The 18,334-nt window shown below is 53.2% G+C and overlaps 1 protein-coding gene across 1 annotated transcript; it reads right to left on the bottom strand.

The window, feature by feature from the left end:
* Nucleotides 1–14: 14 nt before the first annotated feature.
* SPAG1 (sperm associated antigen 1) lies at nucleotides 15–16,969 on the bottom strand. Its single transcript, XM_061554078.1, has 13 exons — nucleotides 16,794–16,969; nucleotides 15,066–15,203; nucleotides 13,517–13,676; nucleotides 12,758–12,883; nucleotides 12,224–12,297; nucleotides 7,701–7,828; nucleotides 7,233–7,338; nucleotides 6,435–6,565; nucleotides 5,752–5,858; nucleotides 4,531–4,651; nucleotides 3,175–3,254; nucleotides 1,897–2,577; nucleotides 15–597 (listed from the first exon to the last, which is right to left on the bottom strand). Exons 2-13 carry the CDS (start codon nucleotides 15,200–15,202, stop codon nucleotides 466–468), a joined length of 1,983 nt encoding a protein of 660 aa, XP_061410062.1. The 5' UTR covers nucleotide 15,203; nucleotides 16,794–16,969; the 3' UTR covers nucleotides 15–465.
* Nucleotides 16,970–18,334: the final 1,365 nt, after the last annotated feature.

Below are 18,334 nucleotides of genomic sequence, written 5' to 3' on the forward strand. Positions count from 1 at the left end.
AACGTCGAGAGTATTATATTTTATTTTTATTATTTCCATTCTACGTGACTTTACCGAAAGAACCAAGAAGACAACACGTTCTACTTAATTAAATAGACTTTTTAATAAATGTTTTGTCCTGCAAAATCAGAGTGCAGCGCCACATTCAATACAATGACAATAGTTTAAAGCGATTTGAAGCATGTTTTATTTTGGGGGGGGGGGGGGCAGAGCTTTGTGACGTCATATTTGCAGGGGGGGTCGGACTTTTTGTGACGTCTTGTGACGAAGGGGGGGGGGGGGTAAAAAAATCGTCCAAAATCGCGTGACGTCATTCATGGACGGCCCCAGGTGTCACGTCGTGTGCTCACTGCACTGAGCGAGCGCCTCCTGTGTGTGTGAGGACGCAGTGGCTTAGGGCAATAAGCAAAATACGATATCAGAACATTGGAGGTTATGATCCAGCCCCGAGTTTATGAGGAGCTACTAAATCCCATACTGCTCTTCAAGAATGTGGACATCCCCCTGGGAGTAGGTTCCGCTTGACAGGCGTCTCAGCTGCTTCATCGCGTTCCTGATCGCCTCTTTTTCGGAACTTGTCAGGAACGAGCAGGCCACCTGCAAGACGCATTTCACGCACACAGACATGGCGTCATCTTCCCTGCTACTGCTGCTGATGATGCTCTCGTCCGCTGTCGCTACTCCTGGTGCTGCCGTATGAATGTAGTGTGGCGGTGCGCGTGCTGCGCTATGAACCTGGCGACCCGAGTTCGATTCCCGCTCACGGCCAACACCAGTGATGATTATCTGAACCCGTTCTGGGTTTTTCCTAGGTCGACTCAGCCTGAAATGGGTACCTGGTGCGGTGTGTAAACATCGCCAATGGGGAGACAAAGGCGGTCGGGCGTGGTGCTGGCCACCCACCCCCTCGTGTACCGTTCCGGCCTTCATAGGTGCTCGCTAACAGCATTTGCCCCTACAGTCTGTTAAGGCTATACGGGGGATCTTTATCTCTGTATGTTGAACCTATTTCACACCATAAGTAGCCAACCATGCTGCTGCTATGCACGCGTCTTAGATTTCCTCTGATTTATATTTGCTTCATTGCTGCACATTGTTCTTGCTGTACTCAAAGACAATGTTTGAGGGTACTGTTGACAATTTTTAGTTTGTATACGTAGGCTTCCACGCCCTCTGCTATGATTCGTAATTAATTTTTCTGTTGGGTTAGATCATGGGGTCCGCTCACAGCCGACTATAATCCACCACCTGACGGAGCCAATCAAATCAAGTAGTCACGTGGGCAAAGATGCCAACTGATTTGGTTCATCGGCATGGCCTTTTCAACGGATGAATGTTGAAAAGGCCACGCGAAATCTGACAATCCTTCCAGGAGGTTTTCGCTGGAAATCACGACCAACATGGAATGGCGCTGAAAAGCGCACGGCACTCCCCTCGCGTGGAAGAGTTTCCCGCCCTGGTCCTCGCGTGGGTGCCATGACGTCAACAGCACAGCCGGGCAGTGTGAAGTCGGTTTAACGATTACAGAGTTGATGGATTGCTGGTTGATTGGCTGTGATTGACAGTGATGAAGAGATAAGAACAGGTTTTACCCTTTTTGGCAATAAAACAGGAGGTGTTAAGATGTTCAAACACCAAATAGATGCCTTTTGCAAGGCAACAAAGTCTGCATTAACCACACGTACTTGTGGAAAAAACGCGCAAACATCCTCTGATAATCAACACATGCATTGTCTTTCAAACTGATTTGGCCATCATACTGGCATCGAGGTGCCATAGATACGCAATTGACAGGTTACGCGATTGGCGTAACGAGGAGGTAAGCACCGGTGATGCCTCGGAACGCTCCCTGGAGCAGCGGGAGATCTCACGCGCCAGGGCCCACCACGGCCTCACCTGGAATCGCGGCGCCCTGGTCAAGCGCTGCAGGTAGCGGAACGCCGTGCCGGGCTCGCCGGGCAGCACGTGCCGCTCGACGGCCCGCGCCACCAGCGCCACGTCGGCGCCCTCCAGGAGGTTGCTCGAAACGAGCGGCAGCCGGTCCGGCCCGACCGAACTCAACAGGTCGGCCGCCGCGCGCACCGCGCCGGCGTTGGGGTCCGCCCCCAGCCGACTCCACCGCTGCCCAAACTCGTACGCGCTCAGGGGCACGGCCTCGCCGGACGTTCGCCGGTCGGCGCCGCTCCTCCGGCCGAACGCGGTGACGGTTGCAGCGGCGGCGGTGGTGGCAGTGACAGCGGTGGCGGTGTTGGTGGCGGTGGTGGTGACGGTGGCGGCGGTGACGGTGGTGGTGGTGGCGGCGACGGTGGCGGCAGTGACAGCGTTGGTGGCGGTGGTGGTGGTGACGGTGGCGGCTGTGGCGGTGGCGGTGGTGGCGGCGGTGGCGGCGGTGGCGATGGTGGCGGTGGTGACGGTGGTAGTGGTGGTGGTGGCGATGGTGGCGGCACATTTTGAGGAATCCTCGTTGCTCTGGGACGAAGCGGCCGTGGGGGTGACGGCGTCCGCGTGCTGCGTGACACTCGGCGCGGCGCTGGGCCACGGTTGCGCTCCTGCGAGGTCTTCATCTCCTTCATCGTCCTGCAAAATATTTGTAAGAACGGACGTCGCCAATTGTCTCGAGGGACAGCAATGGTTTAACGGCTCGTTGCGGTGGGCGGTGAAGCTGTGCGTTGCCAGTGTGATCCAGCCGGGTGGCCCAGCGGTCGAGCGGGCGGCTCGCAATCGGAAAGCCCAGAGTTCACCTCCCGGTTGTCGGGGTTGACATTGAAACATAATGTGCATTTCATGTTAATATCTTTGTTATTTTATTACTAGATTAATTTTTTTCTTTTGACAGCTGACGTAAAAGTGGTTCCAATCACCCATAAGTTCTCTCCTAACTTACACAACTGATTACGAGTAATCCCCGTACGGAACTCAGCGCTAGGCCAAGTCTCGTACGTAGCGTGCCGTGCTAATTGGAGGTGCGGGTGAAGGACAACAAACTGAGCTGCCATGTGTGTTAAGTTGTCCTTACCCCGCACCTCCGATTAGCACGGCTCGCTACGCACAGTGTGAGAGAAGCTCAACATACATACGTATAAGTCTCAGCTTATGCGATTTGTTAGAATTACATAAGTCGTTCCGTGTTCGGGCCCCTGTCCCGAGAATTAATAACAACACCGTGGAACGTACCTCCATCTCTATTTGAAGGGTTACCCTCTTCTTACCGAGGGAAGAGGATTCTGGATGCGAGGCGAGAATTGGACGTTCACCTGTACGCACACACAGCCACCAAGAGTAGAGCAACACACACAAACACGCACGCCGTCACTGGAGCCGGACTCGCCTTGCTCACGGCACGTCTCGGATTTTATAAATCAAAATATTTCATACCCACGTGACTTTGCCGAAAGAACCAAAGAGTATGGATCCCTGCAGTCACACAAACTTAAAATCTATAATGATGACGTCACTTGTGAGCCCATCACGTGCGAAGGGGGGGTTATTGAATTCACATAAATTACAATGGGTACACATTGCCCGTTGGGTTATTCACATGGCAATCAACGCACATTGTGCTTGTACCTCCTGTCGCTTTCTTTGGTTCTTTCAGTAAAGTCACGTAGAAAATTATAATTAAAAATAAAGTGAATTAAAATTATACAAACCACTAATGTAGACTGTAGCCTGGTTCTTAATCGGAGTGAATGTACTGGCAATCTATAAAGTGGACTGCAGTCTGGTTATTTAGTTTGGTGAGTGTACTGGCAGTCTATAATCTAGACTGTAGCCTGGTTTTAAGCTGGTGAGAGTATTGGCAGTCTATAATGTAGACTATAGCAATGGTTATTAAACTGAGTGAGTGTACTGGCAGTCTATAATGTAGACTGTAGCAATGGTTATTAAACTGAGTGAACCTACTGGCAGTCTATAATGTAGACTGTAGCAATGGTTATTAAACTGAGTGAGCCTACTGGCAGTCTATAATGTAGACTGTAGCAATGGTTATTAAACTGAGTGAGCCTACTGGCAGTCTATAATGTAGACTATAGCAATGGTTATTAAACTGAGTGAGTGTACTGGCAGTCTATAATGTAGACTGTAGCAATGGTTATTAAACTGAATGAGCCTACTGGCAGTCTATAATGTAGACTGTAGCAATGGTTATTAAACTGAGTGAGCCTACTGGCAGTCTATAATGTAGACTGTAGCAATGGTTATTAAACTGAGTGAGCCTACTGGCAGTCTATAATGTAGACTGTAGCCTCCTGCCGTTTTCATGCAATATACCAGCACTGTACCTGCTATTGTCTGCGTACAGGTAATCCCGATTGATGTATGGTGACCTGTATAGGCATGTATGATTTGATGATTCACTTCCAAGTAGCACAATGCCTGTTGCTATCCGAATGGTTACAATTATTTTTATTTCTCTCAATTTCGATAGATTCTCGAATTAGTCTTGGCCAGTTTTGCACCGAACTGATATAAATAAATAAAAACTCTTCACTGGCCCTCATATCGACCCTTCGTACGTCCGTCACAGACCCTCTGGGCCCAGGGTGGGTGTCGGAGCCGTCCCGCGCTGCCCTGCCGCCAGCACGCCGGCAACGCGGCACCCTCCGTCGTCGCCACCCTCCACGCTGAGCGTGAGCTTACGCAGCAAGGTCTGTTCCACACGGGGAAATAAACATCCTTCGCAAAATCCCCACAAAGCTAAACATAGCGCCAAAGACAAAGATCCCCCGTATAGCCTGCAACAGACTGCTGTGAGCATGCGGTACCTATGAAAGCCGGTACAGCACACGAGGGGGTGGGTGGCCAACACCATGCCCGACCGCCTTTGTCTTCCCAGTAGCGATGTTTACACACTGCACCAGGTACTCATTTGAGGACTGGGGGTCAGATAATTGTCAATGGTGTTGGCAGTGAGCAGGATTGACAATCGGGTCGCCGGGTTCGTCGTGCAGGGCGCCAACTGCTGTACTACTGCTCCCCACGAGCCCCACACACACACCCCCACCTCGAACAGCAGCATTTCAACAGCACTGGTGCAAACACGAGTGTACCACTCTAGACAATAATTGTCTCATCAGCTTCATCAGGCTTGGTTGAGCCAATGCCGGTGTCGAACTAGGACTCATATCTAATCGAAGAGGGTCCTTGCCCATACACATATTACAGTTCCTTCCCCAGCATTGGTTCAAGCAAGCCTGACTGCTGCTGATGAGAAACTGTGAATGACGAAAAACCAGTCCAATGTATCGTCTTATTGAGCCAACTGCTGCTGAAATTACGCATTCCCAGAAGGCCGCGTGGCTGATGGGATGTGTAAAAATGTACGTTGTTATTCTTTTTCTACTTGAAGGGAATAGCTACGCGAAGAGGGAGGCGTGTTGTCTGCTTATTCATCTTGTTAATAACAATCTCCCCGACACGCCAACGCTCGTGATTTTCGCTCATAACTAGAGCACCCAATCTTGCAACCCGCACACATCAAGTTCACATGCACTAGCCAACGCCATCTCCCACAACACATCGAGCTCAGCCCGGCTGGCCTTGGGAACAAGGCCCGGCTCCAGCTCCTCTCCGAAGTTGAGGCTAAGCAGAGCTGTCGAGTGGGGTGGGGGGACCACCACGACAGTGATTACACCGCTAAAGGAGGAGAGTGACCTTGGCTTGGGCCTAAGGAACTTGGGGTGGTGCAGGGCCCCCCGCCCCCCCCCTCCGCCCTTGCGGCCAGCCCTGCGTGAGGAGTTGTGCAACGACCTGAGCCTGAGTGTTGTGTTGGTCCAGCTCCAGGACTGTGAGCAAGTCGCTCCGGGCAGAGGCGTCTCGGCCCCGTTCCCTGTGCACCAGCGCCCTGCGCAACAGAGCTGCAACGGCACAACATGTTGAACTTCTTTCGCACCGCACATAGCCAGCCATGCTCATTGGAGGTGTGGGGGAAGGACAACAAAGTAACACACACAAAGCTGTTTTTCACACGCTTGGGGTAGTGCTGCACGTGAACACCGTCGCTGTGCCCCGAGCTCGTAGACCTCGAAACATCCATCGGCCAGCAACAGCCGGCACTGCTGTCAAAGTCGTAATAGACACCAGCGGCTTATGGGCTCCTTGAATTGAGCAAGTACATCGTTGTAAGAACATGCAGCAGTGCAAGGGAAGAAGCGGAAGTGTTTTGACCAGGGTGAGTGGGTCGGCAGGTGAGTGTGTATGTGGGTGACTGAGTGAGTGAGTGGGTGGTTGAGCGAGTGAGTTGCTGTGACCTGCGGTGTGGTGATTGAACACAGTGCGGACGAGGGTCGTTCCCCCTCGTCGAGAGTGAGCAAATACCGCGTGGCGCTTTACCAATTGACATTATCATTGTTACCATAACGTCGTGAAGATCGAAAGGTGACGCCGACGACGGTGGCTCAAGTAAAGCGCGAGCGGTGCGTGAAACACGGAACCTTTGATGTTGTTTGGTTCGAGCCCGAGGACCGTGTTGCAGTCGCGCAGTGCGTCGTCCCACGCCGCTCGCTTGATGTGAGCCAGCGCTCGGTTGTTGTAGCAGGCGGCAGTCGGCAGCGCGGCAATGCTCCTGTTGTGCCGGCGACAGTGGGTGCCGCGGGAGCGTCGCTCGTTTCATACGATTCCGACAGGTACAGCGTTGTATGTACGATGTACATTAAACCTCTTTCGCAATGTACATAGCCAAGCAGGCTAATCACATACATGACGCTAACACGAAGCACAATTGCCATGACATCGCTTTGAGAAGGTTAACTGATGGTAATATTGTTGTTAAAGCAGCCGACTTACTTTAAAGTGAATACGTTACATCGCAACACGAATGTCCGGTTAGTGTGGAAGAGTAGACCAAAGGCCAGTCTAGCTCTCTAGTGGAGGCTCTTCCACCAGTAGTGATGTGAGCCAGCAAGCAAATTGGTAGGGTAGCACCTCTCCCTTTTGATGAAGGAATTATGGCAAACAAGAACCACGCCGTGACTCAGCCTGCCGTGCGGTGTGCACGACCCTCACGCATGCCAATCGTCGCGTTCGCTGCTCGACATTCCACAGGAGACGACGATTACCAACTCCTGGCCATCGGAAAACCGTTGACCGATTCTGAAACCAGTCAGTGTGGTTTTTTTTTTACCAGTTGGCGTTTAACAGCCCTGCTGGAGAGTAACAACCACTGAACTCGTGGCAACAAAAACACGTCCACACGTCCCACACACTACCTGGTCCACACGTCCACACGCTACCTGGTGTAGTAAGCCAGCGCTTCTGCAAAGTCTCCGGCTCGGAACGCATCGTTGCCCTTCTCCTTCTCTTTCTCTGCCCTCACCGCCAGCTCGGCAGCAGACATCCCTGCGACAACATTTGCACCGCCGCACGTGGTGGAACCACCGGTCACACCGTAGAAAGCCACGTCTTTTATACGGTGTCTCGCTTGGCATCTACTATAACTTTCCCCCGCCATATGAATGTGCACGTTGCACCACTGGCTCTGCAGGGGTGCAGGAAGAGATGAGCACCAGTGCCTCGATGCTCATTGGTGCAGGAAGTAACGCTAATATTTTTCATAGGAGAGTTATCAAGCTCATTTTTATAAAAAAAATCATTCATATTATTGTCACCTGTGTGAAATGTGAACATTAAAGTACACTTACATTGCCAAGGGGATTTTCCAGGCGATATAAATCAATACGAAAAGCGTGCAGGTGACCCACCCACTGTGTTCAAGGCCAGCGCAAGGTCCGGCGGGTTCCTCGTCGGCTCGTCACCGGCAGGAGGCCGTGGGTCACCACCTTCCCCGTCTGCGGCATCCAGACGGGCACACTCCCCTTCGACGTCATACCTGGAACACGCGTTCCCAGTAAATCCCATCATCACTTTTGGGACGTCTTACCATTGACCCACCGTTACAGGGAGCCAGCCACACACGCCCATAACCAGGGCGCCTGGTTTATGTTGTTGTTTTTGGTTGAATTACAGTCGCAAAGCACAGGCTAAAATTCTAGATTTGAAGCTTTCGTGACTGCAAGGATTCATTCTCTTAGGTTTTTTCGGTAAAGTCACGTATGTAAAAAATAAATAATAAAAGTTTTATTAATAATAATAGAAATAAAATAATAAATCACGACGTTTCTGAGGCAACACAAGTCTCTGTCATCAGATGGGACCGTCACAGCTAAATTCACTGTATCAAGTGAGGGCTAAAAGTTGTAGCACGTCCAGCGGCCAGCGACAAACAGCACTATCAGCACTATCAAAGATATTCTATATAATAGTGTAACATGTTTCTTGCGTTCAGCGAGGTAATTATTATAACAGCTTGGGGAAAAAGAGATGACGATGATGATGGGAGGGAATTCTAAAGTGGAGCAGTGCGAGGGAAGAAGCAGAGTGTGGAGGAGGCGAAACAGTGAGTCTGGTAGCCCGAGTCGCCAACAGGCGATGATGCTCTGGGCTAAATCCTAACGGGATCAAACATAGAGAGACAACCCTCATTTCAACCAGCAGTGACCAAAGTTTATTTTCATATCATAAACCAACAGAGTCTATGTGAGGATATCATCGTTTGGCACACCTGCCAATGGCGTTTACTGCCTTGTGGTACATATGTAATGCGGTTGTAAACGGCCCTTCTGAGGTGCCGTCAGGGGGGGAGGAGTTAGGTCACGTGGGGGTCAGAGGGGTTGAGTATAGAAGGAGGGGAACCGGAAGAGCAAGAGGGGTGACGGGGAACCAGGAACAGAGGAAGGCCACGAAGGGCGAAGCAGGGTGTGGCGAGATCGCCACGAACACGGGGGGAGCGAGGATCGGCACCGTTGGCCAGCGGTGACCGACCCGAAGCAGCGAGGAGGCTGCAGTCAGCAGCGGGGCTGCACAGAGAGAGTGGGCAGCGGGTCTGCATACAGTGACAGCCAGAGGGTCTGCACATAGGGGTAGCAGCGGGAGTCTGCATAGGGGTAGCAGCGAGTCTGCAGGGAGGAGGTTACAGTAGATGAAGCAGAGAGTCAGAGGGGAGAGGAAGCTATAATAGCAGTGAATAGCCGGGGGCTACGAATACAGGAGTTATAACAGAGTGCCGTGTGGGTAAAGACGTGAACCTGAATAAAGACACGAAGACAGAAAGAAGTGTTCGAGTCCTTTTATTACACTGGAGTCAGAAGTGAAACGGCATGGCGAAACAACTGAGGAAGAAGAATATCCCATCTCCGGCGTCGGCTTCATCATCGGACGACGACGATCTTCCTCCTGAGGTCGGCTTCACTTCGGCGGAGGGAGAGATCCGTGAGGGCCCGGGTGTGGAGGAGGTTGCCGCTGCGTCTGACCCATCTGCGTTGAAGGACGAAGATTTAAGATGGACCCGGATGGCGGAGCAACTGGCGACCCTAAAAACCGTCATCACGGAGTTGTGTGACCTTGTCACGCCAAGGGCGGCGTTGGAAGGTGATGGTGGTGATCGGCAGGAGCCCGGGTCGTCTTCGATGGCGCCGCCATCGGCCACGCGGCGTGAAGACGCCATCTTGGGCGTGGCGCACCACGGAAGGCGGGAAGCCGCCATTTTGGGGCCGCCACGAGGATCGTCCGCCATCTTGGCGACACCGCGTTGCGACGCCTTGCTGAACTTGCCGCCGGAAGAGTCGGTGACGGACGGAAGCAGGCCAAGGAGCCGCAGTCGTCACCTTACAACTGTTAAGGAGTTCTCCATCGGGGGCGATTGGAGTGCGTTCGCTTGTCGATTTTTGGCGGCGGTACGAACGGCAAGGTGGACGGACGCCGAGGCGCTGGAGGTGCTTCCGACTCTCCTTGACGATGAGTCTGTTCGTTTTTTTCGCTCTATAAAAGCTGCGAAGAAGAAAACATTGCGTGGAGTGTTCGACGAAATGGCGGACGCGTACGAGCCACCGGATGACGCCCATCGCCGCTTCGTGCAGCGGCAACGCGCACCGGAGGAGTCGCCTGTAGCGTACAGGGGCGCCGTGCTGGAACTCGCGATGGCCGCTTACCCGGACACGGAGCCTGACCTGCTGGAACCTCTCATCTTGGGGAAGATGTTGGAGTTATCCCGGGATCTGGGCATTCCTATGCCGGCGTGCGGTCACGAGAAACTCACGTCCCGGACCGTGGCCAAGTGTTTGGACGCCCAGTTCAATCTCCGCCGCTGGAAACAAGTCACGGCGTGGACGGGCGGTCCTGTCGTCGATGGGGGGGCCGTAGGGTGGGACCCTACAAAGGCCGTGTACGTGCCGGATGCGACCGGCCCAAAGGAGCTGTCGGCCGCCTCCACTCCGTGGCCGGCTCGAAGCGGGCCGGGGCCGCGGGCTCCGCCGCCGGCGCGGCCACGTCGGGACGGGGGGCCTGCTGCGCGCCGACCCGACGTCGACTGTTTCCGCTGCGGCCGTCGGGGCCACTATGCCAGGGACTGCTGGGCCCGGGTTCCGGGGCCACCCCAGCAGGAGGCCTCGATTGCGGACGCCCCAAAGAAAGACCCTCCGGCACAGACAAGCCGGCCGTGACACCGCAGGGAGGAGGACCTTCCGCTTGTGGGACGCCGACCGGAGCCGCAGAACCCACGGGACCTGCAGCTCTTCCTATCCCTCCGCGGACGCGAGTACGGGATGTTTCTGGACGCGAGCGGGACAGTGGCGGGCCTCCAATGGCGACGGAAGAACTTGCGCCCGTCGCCCCTAAAACCCTTCCACGTTCCCGCTCGGCGGGTGGGCCGCCGACCGTCCGGGACGGCCCGGCTACCCGTACTCGCTCGAAATCCCTCACGTTTCGTTAGATTGTGTTGTGTTGTGTTATTGTTATAATGTCTTCAATGCTTCGTGTCTTTTTGCGTGTTGGCCCTTTACACCCGCATTGCTTTTCAGGTTGCAATTCAGCCGAGGTCGGCTGGATTTTCTTTAGGGGGGAGGGTGATGTAATGCGGTTGTAAACGGCCCTTCTGAGGTGCCGTCAGGGGGGGAGGAGTTAGGTCACGTGGGGGTCAGAGGGGTTGAGTATAGAAGGAGGGGAACCGGAAGAGCAAGAGGGGTGACGGGGAACCAGGAACAGAGGAAGGCCACGAAGGGCGAAGCAGGGTGTGGCGAGATCGCCACGAACACGGGGGGAGCGAGGATCGGCACCGTTGGCCAGCGGTGACCGACCCGAAGCAGCGAGGAGGCTGCAGTCAGCAGCGGGGCTGCACAGAGAGAGTGGGCAGCGGGTCTGCATACAGTGACAGCCAGAGGGTCTGCACATAGGGGTAGCAGCGGGAGTCTGCATAGGGGTAGCAGCGAGTCTGCAGGGAGGAGGTTACAGTAGATGAAGCAGAGAGTCAGAGGGGAGAGGAAGCTATAATAGCAGTGAATAGCCGGGGGCTACGAATACAGGAGTTATAACAGAGTGCCGTGTGGGTAAAGACGTGAACCTGAATAAAGACACGAAGACAGAAAGAAGTGTTCGAGTCCTTTTATTACACATACACCTGGACACAGAACATCTGGAGGCGATATAAACTGCTTTAGCAGTGAAGTAGAGTGATGATGCGGTATTGCATGATGAGCACACGGTGTGTATTACTACTACTACGCTTGCTTAGCCATCAATGTCTCAATACTCTCTTTCAGGAGGGACCTGCCAAGCTTTCAGAGTAGTAGTAGGGGGCGATGCTTTTTGTGTGTGTAATCCCAATTGAGTAATTTGCAATGTAATATTTCAGCATTGGGATATTTTGGCCAATACCAGATATATTGTGTATATATATATATTTGCTATGGGAAGAAGCCAATGCAGAACAGAGGAGGAACATGCAATGTACACTCGCTCACTCAACACTCATTCTCTGCAGAGCAGATGGAGAACATACAAACTCCACTCACTCACTCAACACTCTCTCTCACTCTCTGCAAAACAGATGAAGAGCATACAAACTCCACTCACTCACTCAACACTTTCTTTCACTCTGCAGAACAGGGGGAGAAAGTACAAACTCCACTCAACACTCTCCCTCATTCTCTGCAGAACAGGTGAAGAACATAAAACTCCACTCACTCAACATTCTCACTCACTCTCTGCAGAATATATAGAGAACTTACAAACTCCGTGCAGAAAGGCGCTTGGATCGGGGATCGAACCCAGGGACTTCTTGCTGTGAGCACGGATGTTACCTCTGTGCCAGCCTGCACATGAGCAGCATTCCTCCTTCACGTCACAAGCACACACTCACTTGCATTTGAATTCTATTCCACCTTTCACTCACCTGTCCCAGGCCTTGTAATCCACAGAGCGAATCCTTCTCTCTGCGGCACCATGAATGTCTTTCTTAACAGATTTCTGATGAAAAGCAAGAGCATTGCATTAAGCCAAACACACACAATTTTCTATTTTTAAATGAACAAGCAACCCAAATGACACAAAAAACACATTTGTCAATAACACTGTGGCCTAAACAGAAAGTGGATCATAAGATCCATAATCATTGTCTTTTTGAGCTAGATTGCGTAAATTAAAATGTGTCATTAAACCTGCCACCACCGACACAGCCAATCAGTAAGGTTTGTCACGTAAACAGATCGTGCCAATGAGTTACTAGTTCAGCACGTCGGTGTGTTGGAGAGCAAACCCACAACATTTACAATTGGAGTACGACGTGTCGCTGGTGATTACAACCAGCCTCATCAGGCGATAGCCAGAAACACATTTGCACCTACACACACACACATGGACTCAACCGAATAGTCAATGGAGAACATTAGAAAGGTGTATTCCTACAACACACCCACCACAGTCTCACCTCAACGGAAATCTTGTCATGAACGTTTCTGACAGGAGGTAAAAGTGCCCCCATGAAGGCGTCTGCCTCAGCGGGACGCGTGCTCTTGATCGCTTCTTCTCTCTTTCGCATCTCATCACTCCACTCCTGAAATATACCAAATATCATATTTGTACAGAGGTAGGATTATTTTAAGTGTCTGTTAATACCGAATGAGCCGCTATACTGTAACAGAAATAAATAAGCACACAATAAAGCTGTATGTGTCCCTCCACATACAAAAAATACTTTTTTTTATCACAGCCCATCAGCCACATGGCTCTCTGGCAGTGCATAATGTCAGCAGCATTGGTTCAAAATCAGCAAAGCTCTGGACCCGTTCGATACTCAGTGTCTCATCAGTAGTGTCGGGCTTGCTTGCAGAAATACAATTGAACTGCCAGTGCCTATGGGCAAGAACCCTTGCTGTTATATATGGACCCTTGGTTTCCACACAACACAATATAATACAGAACACAACATAATCAGCCACGTCGTTTGGACGTTCGATTCGCGTGTGCCAACCAGTGCATTTGTTACTAAACATCCCACCGGATACGGTGAGCGGTTCCTGACTTTCGGAAACCAGTAACAATTCTGTAATCGGTTGGCCGTTTGTGCTTGTGTAGGACTAGGGCAAGCCCTAGTGTAGGACTAGGGCAAGCCCTAGTCCTACACTAGTCCTAGTCCTACACGAGCACAGCGGCGGCGGTGCAGCGGCGGCGGCGCCGGGTGACGTACCTGCAGCGCGTCCAGGAGTTGGGCGCGCTCCTCGGGCGGCAGGCTGGCCGCCGTGGGCGCCGGCCTGTCCACCCAGAGGGCACGGCTCTGCGGGGCCAGCGCCACCAAGCGCCGCTCGCAGAACTCGGTGAGGTGCGGGAAGCAGCCCTCCTCGCCGCTCCTGCGCACGCGTCCACAGGAACACAAATATCGAACTGGGTCCGGGGTCCTGCCCGTCTCAAGGTTATCTCCCGAGATGTTGGTATCCGTGCTTTTTTTCAGTTCATGCTGAATATGTTTTGTACTGATGTACGTTTTCACGGCTCGATGAATAAGAAATGCTCTCAAACGCCGCTCTTTTGGGATAGCCGCGGCGAGCGCTGCTCCTTTCTCCTTTGGCGACGTTGTTTGGGTGTCGAGGAGGTGCCGTAGCCCTGGCCAGCGAGGAGAAGGTGGTACGGCAAAGTGCGCGCTGATATCAGTCTCTTCTGTACCGAATAGAGTGTTGGCCCCCTCGCATTTGTGGGTGTTCTCCAGGTGCTCCAGTTTCCTCCCACATGTATCAACAACGCTCATTCATTGGTTGAAATAAAGGACTGCAGAGCGAAGGCAATATACATGTAGTTGGTAGCGGCGACTCTGCCTGGTGACGACCCTCCAACTTGTCTGTGGTTCCTCAGCGATCGTGAAATGCGATTTTCATGAACGATGCGATATAAAACAAAATGTCATTACTATTTGGTGACTCCTGTGTTATGCAGTATTATACATCATCGTGTTTTAAATATACTCCCGTAAGATTCTGATATTGTTATGGATAGGTTATGTAAAAAACACGTGATTATTTTGCGCGGAGAGGCAGATAAGTGAAGCAGGCATATTGTCTGCCTATCTATTGTGACGTTCTACACGACAATGCAAATGATTGTTTTGTGTTGTGTGATATCATGTTCTGTTGAACTAAGACCCATATTTAACAGAGAGGGCCAACAACAGTGGCGATTAAGTTACCTGGTCCTCCCCTAGGTCGACTCGGTCTCAAATGAGTACCTGGTGCAATGTGTAAGCATCGCCACTGGGGAGACAAAGGCGGTCAGGCGTAGTGCTGGCCACCTACCGCCTCGTGTGCGGCGCCAGCCTTCAGAGGTGCTCGCTAACAGCACTTGCCCCAAAAGTCTGCAAAGGCTATAAGGGGGATCTTTGTCTATACAGTGTATATGTTGTGACATAATAAATTATTCCAAAATGATGACATCTCACATGTGCATGTGTTGTACTTTAGCACGTAGAAAGGGGAAATAATAAATTAAATAATAGCATACGACGTTTCGATTGCAACACAAGCAATCGTCATCAGGTACAAAAGAAAGAGAAAACAAACCTAGTAAACTTAGAAATATAATGCAATACAACACATATAGTCGGCCAACATAACAGTCAACACCCTACCTGGTTGATTACATTCTTCCAAAGATTGCTAAATTTAAGAGATTTCTCTTTCTACGTGACTTTACCGAAAGAACCAAAGAGTAATTCCTGCAGTCACGAAAGCGCCAAATCAAGTTTGTACCTTAGCACTCTGAGAATGCGTTCAACTTCTTTGGCATTATCGCACTTGTCGATGTAGGCATAGTCCAGGTGCTCGACGGGAACCGGGTTCTTGCTGCGAGGTCCATTCGCAAGGCAGGCGAAAGCATCGGCACTCATCCTGCAATGGCACAGCAGAGCAACCAACACAGCACTAGCTGCAACACATAAAGACAAAGGTCCCCCGTGTAGCCTTCACCGACTGTTGGGGCAAGTGCTGTTAGCGAGCAGCCACCTATGAAGGCCGGCACGGCACACGAGGGAGCGGGAGGCCAGTACCACGCCTGGCCGCCTTTGTCTCCCCAGTGCCGATGTTTACACAACACACCCTGCACGCATTTGAAGCGCTCATATTGCACACACGCATATGTACACACACTCTCACTCACCCTCCTACTCACTTACCCACTCACCCTCTCACTCACCCTCCCACTCACTCTCTCACTCACCCTCTCACTCACCCTCCTACTCACTCACTCCCTCACTCACTCACCCACTCACTCACCCTCTCACTCACTACCCCTCCCACTCCTCACTCACCCCCTCACTCACTCACCCACTCACCCTCTCACTCACCCACTCACTCACTACCCCTCCCACTCACTCACTCACCCGCTCACTCACCCGCTCACTCACCCTCCCATTCACCCTCTCACTCACCCTCTCACTCACCCTCCCATTCACCCTCTCACTCATCCTCCCTCTCACTCACTCTCTCACCCACCCTCTCACTCGCCCTCCTACTCACTTACCCACTCACTCACCCTCTCACTCACCCTCCCACTCACTCTCTCACTCACCCTCCCATTCACCCTCTCACTCACCCTCTCACTCACCCTCCCATTCACTCTCTCACTCACCCTCCCACTCACTCTCTCGCTCACCCTCTCTCACTCACCCTCTCACTCACCCTCCTACTCACTCACCCCCTCATTCACCCTCCCACTCACTTACTCACCCACTCACTCACCCTCTCACTCACCCTCTCACTCACTAACCCTCCCACTCACTCACCCGCTCACTCACCCTCCCATTCACCCTCTCACTCACTCACCCTCCCACTCACTCACCCGCTCACTCACCCACTCACGCTCTCACTCACTCACCTTCCCACCCACTCACTCACCCTCTCACTCACCCTCCCACTCACTCACTCACCAGCTCACTCACCCTCCCACTCACCCTCTCACTCACCCACTCACTCACCCTCTCACTCACTCACCCACTCACACTCTCTCTCACTCACCCACTCACTCACCCTCCCACTCACCCTCCCACTCACCCTGTCAACCACTCACTCTCTCCCACTCGCTTCTCGCGCCGATGTCGCACTAAGGCCGCGGCTGCGGCGGCGTGGGGCGGTCCCCATGGTAACGAGGCCTAGGCTCGTCGGCAGCCTCCTCCTCCTCCACTCATAACCTTGCGCAGGCCGCGATGAAGTGAATAAAGACGCAACTCTGCACAATCCCCGTGACACAAACCCTCTGGCGATTGTGGCCGTGCAACCCAAACCACTCTGGTCTGCGCTCTTTCAACAGAGGGGGGGAGCGGCAAGACGACGCCAACTCTCTCGTGAAGCCCTCTCGTCGCGGCTGGCAGACATCGACATTGCCACCGAGACGAACCTCGAACCTCAACAAAAACGGACTGGAGGAACGAGTCATGTTATTGGCTGGCCAGCACCCACGTCCGGCCGCCTTTGTCTCCATACCTGCACGGAGCCTGACACGCGCACAGACAGAGAGAGGCGGCGCGCTGGCGACGTGAAGGCGGAGTCGCGTGAGAAGCACTCGCGCGCGCTCCGTCCCACGCGCTGCCCGCACGTTGCCACGGCGACAGCTGCCGTTGCCACGGCAACAGCTGCCGTTGCCACGGCGACAGCTGCCGTTGCCACGGCGACAGCTGCCGTTGCCACAGCGACAGCTGCCGTTGCCACGGCGACAGACTCAACTCGTAGATTCCTTCACTCGTTGATTCCTCCACCCACACCCATGTTGCGGACTCGGGTCAACCAGACTGTGTTCAATCACTCACTCACCCACTCACCCACCCCACTCACTCACTCACTCACCCACTCACCCCACCCCACCCCACTCACCCACTCACCCACCCCACTCACCCACTCACCCCACTCACCCACCCCACTCACTCACTCACCCACCCCACTCACGCACTCACCAACCCCACTCACGCACTCACCAACCCCACTCACGCACTCACCCACTCACTCACCCACCCCACTCACTCACCCACTCACTCACTCACCCACCCCACTCACCCACTCACCCACCCCACTCACCCACCCCACTCACTCACCCACTCACCCACCCCACTCACTCACCCACTCACCCACTCACTCACCCCACTCACCCCACTCACTCACCCACCCCACTCACCCCACTCACTCACCCACCCCACTCACGCACTCACCAACCCCACTCACGCACTCACCCACTCACCCACCCCACTCATCCACTCGCCCACTCACCCACCCCACTCATCCACTCGTCCACCCCACTCACTCACTCACTCATCCACCCCACTCACGCACTCATCCACTCACCACATCTCAAGGGCACAATCACTCGCTCACCCTGTCACCCACGCCCTCCACCCAACCACTCATCCACCCAACCACTCTGTCACTCACCACACTCCCTCCTTCGCCCAACTGCTCACTCACCCTTTCACTCGGACACTCACCCACTCACCACTCACCACACTGCAGGTCACCTCACTTCTCGTGCTGCTTCTTCCCTCGCTCTGCTCCACTCCGGAATTCCCTCCTCCAAGTCTTTTACCGATTGCAGCTCTGGTCGTGCTGCTTGTTGCTGGCCGCTTGACAGATTATATGGCAAGCAGATTTCTAAGCACATTGGGCTACAGCCATTTCGATGTAACAGTAGAGAGAAGTAGAGAGAACACGATAAGGACGCTTGAAGTGTTCATCGTGAAATGTGTTGTTTTTAAATGTCCTAATCAGCACTCAGCAGGCCCCATGGTGTCAAGTGCAGTCTCCATCTCTTCAAGTCAGAATGCCAACTTGTAGCGCTCCGCTCAGACAGAGGGGACGACTCAGAGGCACCAGGCGGAGGAGGGACCACAGCTGAGCAGCACGGAAGCAGCAGCAGCCACGCGGCGAGGAGCCGACGCCAAATCCCTCACCCCCAAGCTCTGCGGTCCTCTATATATCACGGTGTTCTCGGTCAAATAATGAGTTTGACACCGGAGAAAACCCACGTGTGCGATGGG

Source organism: Lethenteron reissneri, chromosome 19 (genome assembly GCF_015708825.2).
Source record: "Lethenteron reissneri isolate LAM-NWPU_2019-01 chromosome 19, ASM1570882v1, whole genome shotgun sequence".
NCBI lineage: Eukaryota > Metazoa > Chordata > Hyperoartia > Petromyzontiformes > Petromyzontidae > Lethenteron > Lethenteron reissneri.